Genomic DNA, 19,237 nt, shown 5'->3' on the forward strand with positions numbered 1-19,237 from the left:
GCCTAAGATCTAAGGAGAGATAATAAATGAATAACGTCTGGAAAATTGAGACCGATTTCGAGTCCGATCGCTTAATGTCTCCAACCACTGATCATGAATATCACGTTGTGCCTGACCAGGGAATCAACACTACCCCATACAATTCACCTTAACAGTCAATGGCTTTATGGACTAGTAGTCTGTTTTGGCTTGATCCCCACCTCACCTTTTGTTTAACCTACTTCGACGCCAAAAAGCAAATATTAAAGAGTACAATTTGAGCATGAACTAAGAGAATGAAAAAAGAGAACACACAAGTTTAGACTGAGAGTATTAATATTAGAAATAAGTAGGCATATATGTACTGTCAAGTGTAATTTTCAGTTTCGCCGTACAACTCAAATATTTTTCGTTTTAAAAATATAGGCTAAATATCCTATTTGTTTATGCACTTTCTATGGAAATTCCATGACTTAGTAAAGCATAATTTGCATTACAATTCTCAACTAATGTTTATACTCCATCCCATGAGACACATTCAAATACCGGCAATATCTACCTAGTGTCATTATGCTGTAAAGTTGACGATACCTATTCTCTAGGAACACATTTTTAAAAAAAGATACGATATTATTTATTCAGCAATTTCAATTTATTGATCTTGAAGAAATAAATAACAATAATTAAGAGGTACATAGGCTAAATCATATATATATATTTTTTTGAGATAATACATCATACAAATGGCAACGATATCAAATATAGTCATCATCATTATTGAGTACATTTCAAAACAAGTGTGATCCTATTGAGCTGTGGTGTTGTTTTTTCTCATTTCCAAAGACTGTTATACACAAATACGTACACAGACCTAGTATAATATTATGTTAAATTAAGAGAAAAAATATCAATAGCACCAAGTCATTGGGAAGACCTAAGTATTAACAATTGATCAAATATCTAGTTTTTTTTTGCATAATTTCAGCAGTAGTAGAAACATAGAAGGAAAAAAGAACACCTTTTCTAGAGCAATCAGAAGTTGATATGATAATAAAGAATGGAAGTGAGAACTGCAGAACAGAAAAAAAGACGAATGAACAATAACATTTAGACAGAAACGGTACTCATGAGTAGTACTAAAAGTGAGAAAGAAGTGAATTTCAGAGAACTCAACTATTACACTTATACAAGTATGTAAAGCATTAACGGAATTCTTCTATGTAGACAGGTGATTAACCATGTGAATCTTACATAAATTAATATACAAAGCCAAATAAGGACAGACGAACAGTTACTGAGACTGTGTTCCCCACATAGAAAAGATATGCATTGTCACGAACAGATAATAAGATTTGAGATAATAGAAATCAATTTCGATGTCAAACACAAAGAAAAACGAAAAAGATAATTTCCTAAATATTCAGGAAGAACAAATCAAAAATCAACTCAAAAAGGAGTACATTCAAATTAATTTCAGTTATTGATTTTTAAGTTTGTTTAAAATTATAATCCTAGAAAATCACGTGAATAGAACATGTAAAAACAATAACAACAGGCAAACAAAATGCTTTATAATCGCCAATATGTTTAGTTACAAATATAAATAGATAAATAAATTTGTACATATAGTTACATTTATAAAAAATTGTGTTAATTCGATGGGAAAGAAATAAATACGCCAAACACTTTGAAAAGAATTCTCCAAAAATATGGAACATCATCACACCGGCTGTTTTGATGATAATGATGATGAGTGCTTTTTCATCAATTAGGTTGGAATAAAAATCCCCTCCTGCTTGAGAGAACAAGAAACAACAAACAGTGACTGTTTATATTAACTTTTATGGAAACAAGCATACGCACACATAGGGCAGAGAGGTAAAGAATAAAAAAAAGAAGGAAAAAGTGAAATCATAAAACAAACGTAAAAAGATTCTAAAAATAAAAATCGATCAATTATTGAAAAATAGAGATAACGAAATTGACAAGATTTTTACATATTCTTCCATATTTCTTGTTTCCATTCACATTCAACACTGTATTAATGAAGCACGAATCTGAGGACTTTAAAAATATAAATAAAAATTTCGACAGATATCAACCAACTTATGATCGTATGCATTAAAGTAAGAAATATTAAAATCTTATAAATATATGATTCCAAATGCCATAGTATGTCTAAGGTTGGGGACAGTTTGTTCTCCTTCTCTAAATGTTTTCACAAAGCCGTGTGTTTATATCCTCCGCTACGGGCAGTTCTACTCACTAAGCCATACGGCGGTGTTATTTATGGAAATGAGAGGATGGAAAGCGAACATTTGCTGCTTGAACTGGGTTGATGGTTACTGTGAGTTCACGAGACGGAGTTGGAAAACTGTGGCTACAAAACACTGGTGTCCATAGGCTGAAAGATCCTGGAGGAAAAAACGGTGTATTGACCTATTTTCGGTCACTGGTTGCCATTGGAAAGCACCAACGTTGGTTTACTGTCTTGTAGATTAGATCTTTAGGTCAAAGGGTTTCGAAGCCCCCGGGAATATCCCAGCATGCACAGAAATATTTTATTTCAGCTATAATATTTTTGGTGCACAGCTGTCATATATATATATATATATTGCATGTCCATGCGCGCGATTTATCGTTCCAGCTTCAGATACTGTCGTCACAATTATACGAATACAATTCATACTCTCAGTATGTCACTATTGTTAAAGCTTGATTGAAAATACTACTAAGTACCCATGATTGGCAATAATACAGGTGCTTTTTCAGTGTGTGCTTGGGTTGTTTGACAAGGAAAAACCGAAAATAAAAATACGCTTTACTAACTGTTCATCAAGATGTACAGGTTTATGCTGATCTTTACAAAATTGTACACTTTTTTCTTCGTTTATAGTTTTCCACTTTTCTCGGATATTGTATACTGGCCATATGGGATTCACGGATTTTTTTACCAATTTCAAGAAATACCTATATAATGAATAAAGTATAAATAAAATTAAATGAATAAATAATTTAATACTCTTTATGATAACCTATTTTGATTGTGACATAATATGTAGAATTTATCAAGGTAGTAAGGCATCAGTTTAGAAAGCATTATTCACAGATATGTATGTGTATAGAACTTCATTGAATGTAGTTCGACATTTCGGTGAAATGAACGCATTTAGCTCTATGAATGAACCAAAGCTCTATTATCTTTCCAAAAGTAATCGATAAGAGAATAGAATACATACAAGGCAACCAGACTATAAATAACTCCTCACCAATTTTCGAGGGCAATTCGAAACTGAATAAATTTTACCTTTCATCATATAAAATACACGACAAAAATGTCAGTGTAATGCTCTGAACGTTTAAGATTGTTAGGAAATCTTCTTTTTGTCATCATAGAGTAGATGTATCAACTGTTCGATTTTTTTTTACATAACATGTGAATCAATGTGTTCTTAATTCAGTTTACTTTATTTATAATAAACTCATACAGAAATCATTTGCTATTAGTGTTTTACTGAATAAAAGACAAACTAGTAAATAGAAATGCTAAAATAGATAATTATTTTCACACATAACTTCTTTAGATTGGTATGATGTGACAATGATGGTTCGCTTATAATTATATTTTCGTTACTCCAGTGAATTTATGAATAACGACTTTTTAAACCATGATGGATTTTCCATACAATAGTTTATGGTTGTGAAAAAGATTTGCGGGCAAACTCTAAGCGTGGATATATTCTCACTCAGATTATTGGGGTTATATAGAAATATTTTTTAAAGTGTTAACATTGGAAAACTGATAATAAGCATTGAGAACTCGATATACTTTATATCTCCATTAAAACTCTTTTGATCTATATAAACTTCTCAATGACCGGAAAGTGTCTTCAAAATCGTGAGGCCATTTTACGGTTCGCTCGGGCTTGTCCCTATAGCAAGCTTATGGCGAACAAACTTTTGGATATTTAAGTTGTAATGGTTGTGATTACCACACTGTTGATATTTTGACTGAAATTTGATTAGTCTTAGTTGATATAAGTGCTTCCTGTAGGAATTGCCTCGATATAGCCATTATGACACAAGATTATATAGAATGGATGAAATGTGGCCAGCAGTGGTGTATTTCGTCCCAGAGTGGATAACACGAATGGGTGTAACGAAATACTACACTGACTTTTTTGAAATATAATTCTTTCGGACAATGATGTCTCTAACAATTTCAGACAATAAATTTATGATAATTTCATTGAGACCATAATAGTTATAATCATTATTAAAACTATCATGATAAAAACCAAACAAGAAACAATATATTTCTATTGGTAGCTTAATTCATAATATAATCCCACCCCATGTTCAACCTGGCTACAATAGCACACACAAACAACTACTAATCACTTAAATAGCCACACTGTCAATATCAATTTAGGTATAATAAAAACAACAATACTGATAAACCTAAAATATTGGACAAACATAACAACTAGTTCTTACAGGTGCGTAAAAACGAGTGATTTGTTAGTTGAGAGGCTTACTTATTAATCAAATGACCATGAATAGAGATAAGAGAAAAACATAGAGACATAGTTTTATTTGGTGAAGACGCTGACAAAATGCAGTCTTCTGACCACTATGAGCAACTATGCAGGCATGTTCGGAATGCGATTCTCTCCCTCCAAGTGCAAAATGTTACTTCAAGACTGGGTTGCATCGACACCTGAACTAATGATAGGGAGTGAAGTAGTTGAGCGTGTCGACCACTTGACTTATCTTGGGAGTCTCATCAGCCCTTGTGGTCCGGCAGCTCGAACTGATGTACGTATGTACGAAGTTCTACGCTGTGACTGACTAAGAGACTATAATCTGTCAACAATTCACTGGGAGAAAAAGAGTGAATCTAAATCACAACGATTAGATTTGACTAAAATCGCCTACGGATCCTTAACATTTGACTGCTAACATCCTTGTAGAAATGTGATAATCAAATGAATACTTCACTAGATGGAACACATCAAAAGTGAGAAACTTTACATATAAGTGTCATGAAATGGTCACTTTCAATACTTCTAACATAATCTAGTGATAGTTAAAAACAATCTTCATTGAAAACGATGGAATGAATAATTTATGTTCCAATCGTATTTAGTAATAGCTCAGGTTATGGTCAATAAGTAAAGCATACTACTATTAGCCAGTGAACTACATGAACATTTATGTTACAAATGGTGTCAATATTTGTGTTATACTCATAACCTCGAACGTTTGATCGTAATCAATTCGTTTGTTGAGAAACCATTATCTCGTGTTGACTGGTCGGAATTATCGAGCAAGGGTGTGGAGTGAAGTGGTTACCATATATAGCTATAAGCCCTTTAATATTTAATCTAAAAACATGTATATTAGTTTGTAAAAGTGCAGTCAAAAAGAAGGAAAAGTCAGCTAACAAACGTATTAAAGTTGTAGGCAGACAGAAACGGTACGTAAGCTGGGGACGGGGTTATGAACGAATAGAACATCATCTTAAATATGAATTGGATATTTTTTGGTATTTTCATTGAAATAAACTTTTCCCTGGTCTGTACACACCATGAAACAAGAAAATTTTCCCAACTAGAAAGCAAAGACTTAAGGTTTGCTAATTCCAACTACATACATAATACACAATTTTATTTATTTATTTAAACACATTAATATTGGTACAAAGGGGTACCAAATCTCATTTGATTTGTGTGAGGGCTGTGATACTGCCCGGCTGTTCAGACGAAGCAGGTGGTTTTCTTAGGGGGCCACACCCGGAGCCTTCGACCTAAAGATCTGATCCACAAGGCAATGGAGCATCGAAAGTAGGTGGCCCCCAAATGCCCTGGTACGGCCGAGAGTGGAAAGAGTCCGCTCTCCCTCTCGAAATGCTCTCACATGGCCACGTGTATATAGCCTCTGTCAGGGAGGTTCTATTCACTGCCTTCTCGTGATGGGGGTGTTGTTTACGAAATTGAGAGGTTGAAAAGCGAACGTCCGACCCTTTAACCGGGTTGGTGGACACGGAAAGTCCACCTAAGGGAGTTGGAAAACCCTGATTCCAAACCAATGGTGTATATGGGCTTCAGTATCTTGAGGGAACAAATAGCGTATGAATCAATCGTTGGTCACCGGCTATCATGGGACTGCACCTGCTTTATTTTATTTATTTATTTAAACACATAAATATTGGTACAAGGAAGCACCAGATAAATATGCGCCTCACAAATCAAATGAGATTTGTGAGGCGCATATTTATCTGGTGCTTCCTTGTACCAATATTTATGTGTTTAAATAAATAAATAAAATAAAGCAGGTGCAGTCCCATGATAGCCGGTGACCAACGATTGATTCATACGCTATTTGTTCCCTCAAGATACTGAAGCCCATATACACCATTGGTTTGGAATCAGGGTTTTCCAACTCCCTTAGGTGGACTTTCCGTGTCCACCAACCCGGTTAAAGGGTCGGACGTTCGCTTTTCAACCTCTCAATTTCGTAAACAACACCCCCATCACGAGAAGGCAGTGAATAGAACCTCCCTGACAGAGGCTATATACACGTGGCCATGTGAGAGCATTTCGAGAGGGAGAGCGGACTCTTCCCACTCTCGGCCGTACCAGGGCAGTTCATACAACATTAAAAATAATATTACAGAAAAACAATTATAATTGTATTGATGAGTAGGATAATTTCGTAACAGAAATCCAGCAAACGTCAGTAATCAGGTATAAATTCATCTATCAAAATTTTTAGTCAAATTTCCTATTGAGAGACTACTACCCAATCAATAGTAGTGATAAGCGTAGGCAGACCTGACGTGTGTGTCCCAAACTTTATGTCTTCCTAATTCCCTACTTAGTCGGACAGAATACAAACAACTCTCTATAGGAAATCAGTTTAGGAGAGCAAGTTTCGCTTCTAAACTAAGTGCTATATATACACCAGCGAGACCACAAGAGGTGGCAGTTAAGACCCCAGATACACGGGAGGTAGGTTGAGCCCGTTTTCTGTATTGACTACATGAGAGCAGGTGAATGACCCCACATAAGTCCTGTATGGGTGTTTCGGAGACATAGCATATATCGATGGTACAAGATTCTAGAGTCTAATATAAGGGAGCCCTATTGGCCCATTTGACATAAGGTCCGAACATTGGAAGCTTCCAAATTTAGTTTAGAGTGCAGGTTCAAGATACTATAAACAACATCCCAAGAACTCGAACATTTAGTATTAATGGTGCAGGGAATAAGATCATAAAAGAGTTGGTGGTGGGGATAAAAGGAATATGATGAATAAGACAATCTCTAGTGTTGTTAAAGGGATGAGGTAGATTGTCACTTCCCGGTTGCTCATACTGTGGATATTGCTTATCGAAGGGTCTGAAGAGAAAAATGGGCTAGTGGTGACTATAACAACCTGGGAGTGTAGCAACAGAACCTGAGAGACAACTGCTAGAGACCGATCACAGTATTTTTATAGGAAGTTTATGATGTGCTAACTCTAAATTCCAAAAAGCCTTACCGCCAAAGACGGAAATGCGTGGGGTAAGTTGAGATGTGATATTTTTAGCGTCAATGTTTTATAATCCCTTTCTTCCTTTGTGATATGCTTGATGCTATTACGAGTTCACCTTACTTGGTAAACGGAACGAAGGCCAAAGACACAGTGACACGATAGGCTATTCTAATCCGTTGTCCCAGGCCCTGCTAACTAGATCAATAAGTCTTGATGAGGCGTAGAGAATGTATTTTACAAACATCCAGAAAATACGAGGTCACTAAGCACACAAATCAAGCTTATTTATACAATGGCAGAAACGCCCTTGGGAGAGCCACAAAATAACGTACTAAAAAAAACCCGTCAACCAATGACAGTCAAAGATTTCCGAGTGGGAAATGTAAGTTGTAGGTCAACTAGGCGTCTCTTGGCGCGAAAACATAAATTCAAAGTTTCAGAACAAAATTACAAATTAGGATCTTTTCCAAGTGAGTTCTGGGGATCTAATGTCCTCAACACTTTGTGAGAAGACAGCATCTTAGGAGATGCTGATTGCCTTAAGGCAGAAACCTTAATGATGTCACATCTTAATACAGTTAGCAGTACAACTTCACCCTCGAACCATGATTTTAGTGCTTTTGGTCCTATAGCTCCCCGACCAACCTCGTGGGTTGCTGTCTGACGAAATATAGGGACGAACTCAGAAAGCCCGGTTGACAACTACCAACTTGCACCACTGGTGGTGCAGGAGAAATATCTGTCTGCTAACCAAAGGACGGGTATACCATGCAACAGTTTATTCACTTCTACGACCATTAATACTGTTACTACCTCTATTACTATGATTTTCCTTGAAAATTTCATCTAACAAAGCTAATGGGGTATATATCAAGCTAAACCAATGTGCACAAGTACTAAGTTCTACGTTGCACTTTGACTGAATGAGCAATAACGAGAAGTTTCGTTGAAATACGAAAAACTGAAACATTTTTCAAAGTATTATAATAATGAATAAATTTAACAACTATGGGCGCCCAGTTTAAACATACTGAGTTAATGATAGGTGTAAGGTTGCAAAGAATATCCTTAAGCACTAAAATAATTCTTTCTATTATTATTATTAATACGAATATTGGTTCGGCTCATGAGTATTGTACGAAAGTCACAGTTGTAAAAATATTTAATTAACAGAGTATTAATCTCAGTATAAAGAAGGAAGACCAACAGGTTGAATTGAATGGAATTTTGTCTACACTTAAGGCTAACAAATATCCCAAAGGATTTTTAAAGAGTATTATTAGGAATGAAAGAAAAACTAAATTAGAGTAAATACCGAAAGATTGGAAGACCACAGTGGTCATCCCATACCGTTAAGAAACATCGGAAGAAATTAAGAGGATTCTGAAAAAACATAATATAAGAGTGTATTTTGGGACTAGTGACACCATGAGATCGGCATTAATGAAAGTTAAGGACAGGTTCCCGAAGGAAGAACAACAGAATGTTGTCTATGAGACCAACTATCATGATTTTAATGCAGCTTACGTAGGATAAACTTCTAAACAATTGAATGTGAGAACGAAGGAACATATAATGTTTGAAAAAGGTCCCAAATTCTCAGTTGATCTGAAGAAACTTGAGAATAGGTCGGCAACAGCGTTACATGCGTTAGAAACAGAGCATAAGATCAATTTTGAAGGGACCAAAATACTTTGAAAAGACTCTGAGACACATAAAGAAAGATTGACCGCAAAAGCGCTGTATATGAGCCAATAAGAACAGCCTGAGCAGAAAAGATGGTATTCAACTAGCTACCACATGGCAAATGTTCATTAACAAGTAATTGGACCCTATCTCTATCCAACCTGTTTATTTCACATGCATCGTTATTCTGACAGAAATAAAATGAGATACTTAAGCATTACATTTACGTATTTGATGGTTCTCATTTTACATGCAAATTGACGGTTTAAAAACAATTTCAATCTGCACTTTTATTTTCACTTCAAATAAAAAACGAACTATTACCGAATGTCAACCACAAATAACTCAAACCTACACATACACACACAATCAATCATTCATTCATCTTTACATTGTTAACTTTTTCATATGATTCACATATGACCGACTCATGTTATCCTACTTACTAAAGTCAACGTCTGAATATGATTGGATAAACACTTAGTACACATTTGATTTGATTATATATTCTTGGGTAATTTTGATTTTGATTATTACCCTGAAGAGGTCCAGCCAAGTCTGATGGACGAAACGTTGGAATTATTTAAACTTCGACCGCTGAGTTTATTTCAAATATAATTTCCACAAGCTTCAATTGACTCATGATTTCAACTATATATAAAAAATTACTAAAAAAGTCTCCACAAACAACCCCCAAATATTATTATTATTAACCACAATCATCTTTACGATTAAAAAAGTAGACCAGTTGTTTACCCTTTCAGCATCGCTGTATGTTTTTGCTGAAGTTTCGATAAAGTCAAGATGCCAATCATCTGCATACTGCTTGCCTTGACTGATATAATTATTTCGAGTACAACCTTTTAGATCACATTTATTAGCCACAATTAACATTGGTACATGGTCAGATTGCTTAATACGAAGAATATGCTCACTAAAATATATTACACAAAAGTACAAGTTAAAGAGTATACAAATACGAAATTTAACAATTAACCGTTAACCGCATTTTTAATATAACATTTAACGATACTTTCCAGCACTGTAGATAGAAGAAAGTTGAATACACTCAAAGATGTTACACAAACATAACTGTGAGTTCAGAACAGAGAATGGTAGATAAACAATCACTCGGTAGCCGAACTAATAGACTTTTACTTGTTTAGCCGGACGTATAGTATGTATAAATTCTGGTACAAAAGGGCACACGAAATGTATGCCACAAACAAACGAAACGGTAATAGTGCAAGGAATAGAAGAGAGTAAAGTCGTGAGATAAAGTAAATAAATAAACAACAGTACTCAGTAAAAGATACTGTGTAATCGAAAATACAACCAAAATGAATTTCTTCCAGTTAAGAGGATTGTAAGGAAGATAGGGATGGCTGAAAAAACGTGGTGTCAGTTCATGAAATCATTGATTGTTGGACGGAACCATGTTAACAGATGCATGTTACTTCGTTGAGGTACATGAAATAACCAATAAGTGGTTGAAGTTTTTAGGTGACACAGCTTGGAATCGATACAATGTCTCGGATACATTCACTTTTTTATTTTCATTCACATTTTGAGTAAGAATATCCCTTTATACATCTATTTTGGTCCCATTTCTTCGAACTACATTCTCATAGTTTAGTTTGCCTCACTACCTTTGCTAATACATTATTTAGTATTCTTTGTTATTTATCTAGTTGATTTTATCTCGTAGTTCAGATACGCTAATGACAACTTCCGCCAACACATATTTTTGACAGGTTCTATGCTGATCATGAATGACTTTTATGGAGAATGTAGTGGAAAAATACGACAGGAACCCGTGTTTTGGGTGATCCTTACAATCCCACCCGGAGGTCATGATGGTCTAAGGGATGTCATTCAGCTCTCTTTCATACCACAGAGCTATGTCATAAGCCGACCGCCCAGAAATGTAAATCTCGCTCTACCTACTTCAATCCCCATAAGAACAAAATCACGTGAAGACCAGTTTGGTGACAATTTAAAGGTGGATGAATATAAAATTTCCTCTCATATACAGTCTTTTCTAATTGCGTATTTTATGCTCTTTACAGGCCAACAGGCTGAATAAGATATCACTAAAATCTAGTCATGAAGAAACTCAATAATAGCAATGAGTTTAAGCAAATATTGAATGAGATTGACAAATTTATCCGTAGTGATGAAAATTCAACTAAAGTAAACTTGAAGAAAAGGACAATCTAGACACTTATAATAAATACGTCCAAATCAGAGACAAAATAGAGATTTTATCAATAACCTCAATCCTTTATCATACTTGCTGTCTGTTCACATTCTGTGAATTTACGATGATCATAAATTAAAACTATTACCAGCAAACCGTGTCTTCTATTTTTATTCCTTACATTTAATAATCATTTACTGAAAACATTTCGTAAGGAATATTTGTGACAATAAGGACAGTAGCACAGCTAAACAAATGGTAACGTAAATGAGTTTTTAAATGACAGCTTAATTTTAGGTGTAAAAATGAGAGAAATAGGTTATCTTAATTTGAGTAACCGACCATAAGAGTGTCGAAACTGATATCAGAGTATATCGACTTGGACAGTTATGACCAAGGGACAGCATAGAATATAAACGTATTCTTTAAAAGTCCTTATGATAAAATAACATGGAGTATGTCATTATCTAACCAGGGAACATATCTCACCCTAGTAGTTACCACTACATTGAAAATAGGTTGAGTTCAAAGGACATTCCTGACTGAGAATACTAAACTAAATTCAAAGTTTGTAATTTTGGTTCCGATGAATTTATCAAGCTTGGCAAATCAAGTATTTATGATCAAATACCAAAGTTCCAAGAATATACCAAACAACCAACACTTTATTGAGTACTATTAAAAATTAAACATTAATACATTCTTCCATAGGAAAACTCATGTAACTAACATGGAATAATTTACTGCTTAACGAATACTAAGCAGAAGAGAGCAGAACTTATTCTTCTCAATTCTACAGTAGTTCTATGATACTACCGATGTGAATGAATGTTGTACAATATTTAATATAGATATTTCAAATTAATGAATTATAATATTGATTTATATTTACTGTTTGTTTTAGGCATATATATAATTCTATAAACACACCACTTACCGAAATGTTGCCAAAGAGTTTACGGATTCGCTATCGTCAATAGCAAACACCAATATGAAACCTTCACTAATTTTGAAAAAATAATCTCGAATCCCTCTATAATCTTCCTGACCTGTATATGTTATTGATTTATTATTAAAAATAAAGAGACAAATTTTGAAGAAAACACTAATGAAGATCAATGTAACAGGATATTTGTTAATCTAGATTCATTATATATTATATAAATATTAACCTATTTAACAGGTACAGATATGTGTGCTTAGCTTAAAGCCACACTCTAAACAAGAGGGGTAGTGATGCTGTCCACTTGTTCAGACGGGAGTGGTTGGAACGGAGTTTGAATCTGAAACCTAGTGGTTAAAAGTTGGACGTCCTAGCCACTGAGTAACTGCTATACAAGGTATTCTAGTAATATAAAAAGGGATGGATTAAGTGACCCTTTAGGAATTAAATAAAGATTTTCAGCTACATACTAGCCAAAAATTCTTCATCTAACCTTATATCTGTAAACCTTTCAGGAGTTGAAATCGAAAACAACTCCAACGTTTCATTTAGTAGTTCAGTTCCGGCTTCAGGAAAATTATGTAGGACAGAAAGTATCGAATATAAATACGGTTAACAAAGCAACTGTGTGAGTAAAGATTGTTTAATCATATTGAAAATGTGAAGTCTTAATAAAGAAAGAAATGAATGGATTTATATTCAGACCTGATGTGAAAAAACTACCGACTAAATATGACCCTGGGTTACGGTTGGAAATAAGATTAGCCAATCTGAATGATAGTCACACACCAAACGTGTCAGAGCATGGATGAAATGAGAATAAATAAGTGTATATTTGTGTTACGTCAATCAGACCGATTGTTTAAGCTATATCCACACACAATGATCTATTAAAACGAATACAAGCCGTTTCTTCATAGAATATGACATGTAGAAAAGAGTAGTAGATTAAAATCATATTTATGTATCAGTCAATAGTTATTAAGGTACTCCGTCTCGTCTATTCAGACTGTTTTAGTTTGCTCATATATATAAGGATTTGGGTGTCAAATTCTCTTTGTAAGAACTAAAAACTTTCTGAAGGATTTCTGTTCGATCGACTTCAATTATGTGCCCCGTTCTTACGGAATGTAGTGTTATTGCTGATTTGTTTTCAAGCTTTTTGAGATCTTCTGAAGATCTTCAAGCATAGTTTGTGTTCCTTCACCATCACACTTAACAATCGTGACATATCGCCTACACATACTTGCGTACATCTTTACTAGTAACTAGCTAAATCTTACTTGTATACAGAATGACGAAACGGTTGTCTTATTTAAATCCATGCATTTTAAGCAGTGATTGGATTCTAAGTACGGTCATTATAAATGGAAACGAATAGTGTTGGGGCTAATCGACTGTGCCAAACCACGAAAATTCGTCAAATAACCTGTATAATTCCATTGTATCCCTTGAGATGGCAAGCTAATATGGCTACTAGTAGAAATATTTGTATACAACATCGTACAGAATCACCTAAATTAGTTACCACACTCATATTTAGTACAGAAAAAAGACAGTAAAATAAATACGAATGCAGACCAATAAAGGAAAATAATTAACAAAGAATTAAATGTTGAAGTTTCAGAAAAGCATAAGAAGTTAAGGTATTTGTACTATTATGATCAAATCTGAGCGATTATTATGATTATTATTTGAACACAAAGATTGGTACAGGGGGCACCAAATATATACGCACCACATTATGAAAATGAGGTTACAAAGATAGAGAAAAGAGAGTAAGAATAATAAAAGAGGAGAGAAACAATATCGGTCAGCCAGCTACAACGTAGCACCAGTTACATATATGCATCGGTCCAAGTTGCCTCACCTCATTCATTAACACAAGATGAACACCAAATTCATAGCAGTTACTTCAATGGCAATAATATATGAAAAAAGATAGCATATAAGGTTGTGATACAGGGAGAAAGAATTAGTTTGCAGAAAGTGAGGTATAGAGTGGTTTTAATCTCCCGGTTTAAGAGAAAACAAAGAGTGTATACACTACACCCTTGTGATCGATCCTAAGCCATGTCACCCAGAGTCTCCACCATTGGTTACGATTGTCACGCGGACCCCAAAAAAAGTAGTCCCCATCTACAAACATGGCTCAGACCAGAAGTTAGTGATTTTAAGTACTGATGCCACGTTTCGGTTCGGCAACCCCTAACTTCGTTCCACCAGTCTCCAATACTAGTCGGCATAGTGCGACGTGGTAATCGATAGTTGGGTATGAGTAATATGTGGACCAACTATCTCAGTCGATGAAGATTCATAACCTCATCAGCTGATTTACCATTATTCTCTAATACCCTGTCTAACCTGACTATTACTTACCCGGTGATCCCAGCAAATGCGAGCAATATCTCTAAGACACTTGTGATCAAATACTAGTAAATTACGAGTATACTCTACCCTTAATGGCCACGTTTCGTAGCCATAAAGTAAAACGGAACAAACTGCTGAGCAGTAATACTTTTCCCTTATTTGATAGACGGAGATCTCGCCTTCACCATAGGTGACGCAGATTGGCAAAAAACCAAACGAACTTTTTGGATCCATTCAGAGGTTTTGTCGAACACTGGACTTTCAAGATAAGTGAAGATATAGACGCGTTCGACTACTTCACTCCCTATTCGTAGTTCAGGTGTTGACACAGGCCAGTCGTGAAGCGACAATTTGCATTTAGATGGAGAGGAACGTATTCCAAACATCCTGGCATTGTTACTCAGTGCTACCAAAAGACTATGTGTTTTATCAGCGTCTTCACCAAACAGGACTATGTCATCTGTGTATTCTATGTCAATAGGTGGGCCTCCCGGTAAGAAATCAATTCTCAGAAATTCAACCGACGAGAACGTTATTTCCAGTAATAGGTCGATGATCAAATTAAACAAAAATGAAGATAGTGGACAACCTTCCTGGACACCACTTGAGATTGCAAAATCAGATGACAGTTTGCCATAAGCTCTGATTTTATTGGTAGTGTTCGAGTAAAAAGCCCTTACAAGGTTTACGCACTTGAGGTAGGCCTTTCAATGACAAACTCTGCCACAGAACCTCTCGATCTACCGATTAAATGCTGCTTTTAAGTCAAGAAAAACCATCATTGCCGGACGCTGATAAGCGTGTCTGTCTTCTAAAATCCGACGAATGGTGAATATATGATTGATGCAGCCACGACAAAGTCTGAAACCAGCCCAATTTTATCGTATTAGCAGTTCATGAAACTTCATTAGGCGCCGATAATTATTGAGGCTAGTATTTTAGACGCTATATTAGTAGAACTAATCCTCCTATAGTTATAACAGGATGATTTTGATTCTTTCTTATTTATTGGGAAGGTCACTAGTGAGTATGAATTAGTGGGTGAAACAATAATAGTAGTAGTAATAGTAGTGATAAAGGGAGTACTCCAATTGGGACAAATAAAACGAGTGAGAATTCTTCCACTTAGATAAATTACTCTCAATTTTATGAAGAAATTAAAAGAGAGCTACAGCAGGATAGCTACTGGCTTCTATTCTGAGCCATTTCTGATGTCTCCAGCCAATACATTGTATCATCTTTAGAACCCCAACCAAAGAGCTGTGAAGGACCAACAGAAGGCAGTCCTGTACCTATCTTGTCATATCACGACACCGTGTCATACAACGACCACTTCTCCGACTTTTCCAACCAGTCCCAGCGTCCGAAAACAACAAGATGTGGAATTCGCTGGGACGGCATTCATAGTACATGTACAAGCCTCCAACTTTATTTCAACCTTCTACTACGACAAACCTTATGTTCTCATGGTTCGCTTAAAAATGGCCTCAACAGTTCAGTTGACGTTTAACAACTGCACCAAACGGTTTCACCATCATGTTTAAAAGACCTGAACTTAATCTGAACAGGAATCATTTCGTGGACTTACAACAGGTTCAATGGTCTGAAGGGATTTATGATTGAATATATAGTCCTTCTGAATCTACTTTAGAAGGCAGTCTGGATTCTGTAGTGAGTTGAGGTTATACAACTTTGATATTTAACTGACCTGGTTAAAAATACTTCCGGGTACTTAAGAGGGTGTTATCTCAAAAGTTGCAGAGTTTGGTTGATGCATCCAGGATTAATTCGAACTCAAAACGGTAACCTATGTAGTTGTACGAATGTTCCAACCTGATTAAATTACCCTTTTAAATTATTACAATAGCCCCCATTTTGCGCTATATATTAGGGTATGGTTACATTTAGTTGGAGTTTATGAATACTTGTGTTCAGAGTGCGTACCAGTTCGGGACGAGTAGCAGTTACGTTCTAAAAACATGAATCCTAATTTAAAGTGATTGTGATTTAAGGTACAAAAAGAAATCGAAGGAATATGCTGAATATATTGTGAAAGAAAAGTAACAAATATTATAGACTCAGGAAGGACATCTCAAAACGTTAGGACAGCAATAAAAATAACGTAAGAATAGTCGGAGAACATGGAAATCCTTTACCTGCAGTATCTAGAATATCAAATTGTAGTGGCACCCCATCCAACGTCATTTTTCTCCTGTACGAATTAGCTTTTGTTGGTTCATAATCCTGAATAAACTAAAGAGAAAAATAATAATGCAACAAGTATGCTAAATAAATCACCTCACTATACACAAACTGGAGAGTTAGAGAACTCTTGCCAACCCCACCAGACCCAACGATAGCAATTCTTAAAATAGTTGGTTGTTGCATTAGTGCTGATGTTTGGGGGAATTATCAAGTAAAATTAAATCCTATAAGCGAAGAAATACTAGCAAGTACAATGTCGAGACCAAAAGCTTTTCGTCATATGATTATAAACCGTATGCAACAACTCGGTGGCCTTGATCATTGAAAGAGGTTGCTGAGCTCTATAAGGTCAAACAGCCGTAAAGCGATCGGTGTAACACCTCGACAACTTGTAAGTTTTCGCTGGAGCGGTCAAATCAAAACTGTGTCTAATCCCGCGCGATTTATGGAAGAACAAAGACTGAGTGGTTTAGATGATTTGATAAAGATACAAAATAATGTCAGTGACTAGCTTTCAGTAGCACAGTGGAAATTAGCGAAACAGAGTTAAACCTGTACGTCTGGTGCCAAATTGGACTGCAGAAATCAGAAACCCCTCAGTTTGTCTAGACAATCTCACTGGAAAGTCTGTCATTCTTCCTAAGTTAGGAGTCTTCCGTAAATGAACTAGAGGTTAGATATGAGCACGAACAAATCCTTGATTTGCAAGCCAGTTCCAGAGACAGTATTAGGAGTTAGCACTCATATGCTTTATAGAATTGGACAAAAAGGGAACTCGAAAACCACACAGGCAAGCCTCGTAGAGTTAACTTTAACTTCTGAAGAGGGAAACCCAGTACTGCAAACAGACTGGATCCGGAACGAATGTCCGCGGGGATCTCAGCATGTTTGGTCGTATTAAGCGAAGATCGACAGAGGTAGAAATAAGTCAGAGCTGCCGATACGGTGAAAACCCTTAAACTTAAGGGTTTCCAGACTGTAACATTTTGGGGTGAAACGATCTGCAAACTAATATGGGTGATACGAAAAAGTTGTTCACAAAATTAAGGGTATGTTATACAAACTTTCACAGACTACTAAATGAAATGGCGGAGCTAAATAACATGATGGGGACAGAAAGCCCTGATGTCATTGTTATCTCAGAAACGTGGTTAACGCCAGAATTGTATGACAGTGAAGTCTAGTTGACTGATTTCTTACTATGTAGAGCTGACAGATCAAACCATGAGAGTGGTTGGGTTATCCTGTACATGAAAATTACCTTAACCATACGAGTTGACTGCGATTTCAATATGTCACGTAGTGAGGGTGTGCTACCTACGGACTGGAAGGACGCAGTCGTCACTTCAATAAATAAAACAGGACCACTACAACTTTCATCAAACTACAGACCTGTCAGTCTCACCAGTGTCGTAGTTAAAATACTGGAAAGAACTGGAAAAAACTATAATGAAATTCATGGAAACTATTATAACGTATGGGTGTCTGTTTGATATATCGATTGCTTGCGCGTGCCCTCTTAATATATAAACGTCCAATGATACATAAAATCGTACGAGCAGTCTTGATTACTTCTCGGTCCTGCTATATGCCTAGCCCAGCCAGTTGAGTCCAGAACACAAATAACAGCCTCGGCAATATGAATCATTATTTACAAACACATTGGGTTTTTATACAAACCAAAGTAATCAATAACCTGATTATAACTCAAGAATCGTATGATAATAAATCAAAGATCAAAATAAAGCTAATGATAAGAGAAACACGAATATGAATAGTTTAGTTACGTAACAATTGTACAATAGGAAATAGGCATAATACATTGGTCGATAAATAGACCTTAGAGTTACCATTCATAATTCACCAGGGGATGTAACAGAAACCAACAACTTGTTGAACAACGAAAAGCATGGCCTCAGAGAAGATTTATCATGCATAACAAATCTCCTTATGGCAAGAGAGCAATGGATAGAGGCTCTGACTAATGGGAAATCAATGAATGTTGTTTACACAGACTTCAGAAAAGCATCTGACGGGGTGCAAACAAATAGGCTATTCTTGAAGATTGAAGGTCTAGGCGTTGCCGGACCTCTCTCAAAGTGGCTTAAGGATCCCATTTGTCACAGTTGTCTAATTCGGAAGCATTATTTTATCCGGGGTTTAATGTTATAGATGTAAGTAAGATGACCTTCTCGCCTCAAACTAATTCATCAATGACGATTCCGGAAGAAAATACTAGCTACGCGAAGGTCTCCGATTATTGTGTTTATAGACTTTGACTTATAATGATGCTCTTAAATTTTTTAACCACCAGT

The 19,237-nt window shown here is 35.7% G+C and overlaps 1 protein-coding gene across 2 annotated transcripts; it reads right to left on the reverse strand.

The window, feature by feature from the left end:
- Nucleotides 1-1,757: 1,757 nt before the first annotated feature.
- Nucleotides 1,758-17,292, reverse strand: Smp_062510.1 (putative ral; the record flags this gene model as incomplete). 2 transcript variants are annotated; one of them, XM_018797132.1, is made up of 6 exons in its annotated part: nt 1,758-2,043; nt 2,809-2,949; nt 9,961-10,138; nt 12,342-12,453; nt 16,874-16,970; nt 17,016-17,292. In XM_018797132.1, 5 exons carry the CDS (start codon nt 17,103-17,105, stop codon nt 2,842-2,844), a joined length of 585 nt encoding a protein of 194 aa, XP_018652204.1. In that variant the 3' UTR covers nt 1,758-2,043; nt 2,809-2,841. The 2 variants fall into 2 exon arrangements, with proteins under 2 accessions (XP_018652204.1, XP_018652203.1); XM_018797130.1 differs by lacking the exon at nt 9,961-10,138 and having other exon boundaries at nt 17,016-17,105.
- Nucleotides 17,293-19,237: the final 1,945 nt, after the last annotated feature.

The sequence above is a fragment of the Schistosoma mansoni genome, chromosome 4 (assembly GCF_000237925.1).
Source record: "Schistosoma mansoni strain Puerto Rico chromosome 4, complete genome".
NCBI lineage: Eukaryota > Metazoa > Platyhelminthes > Trematoda > Strigeidida > Schistosomatidae > Schistosoma > Schistosoma mansoni.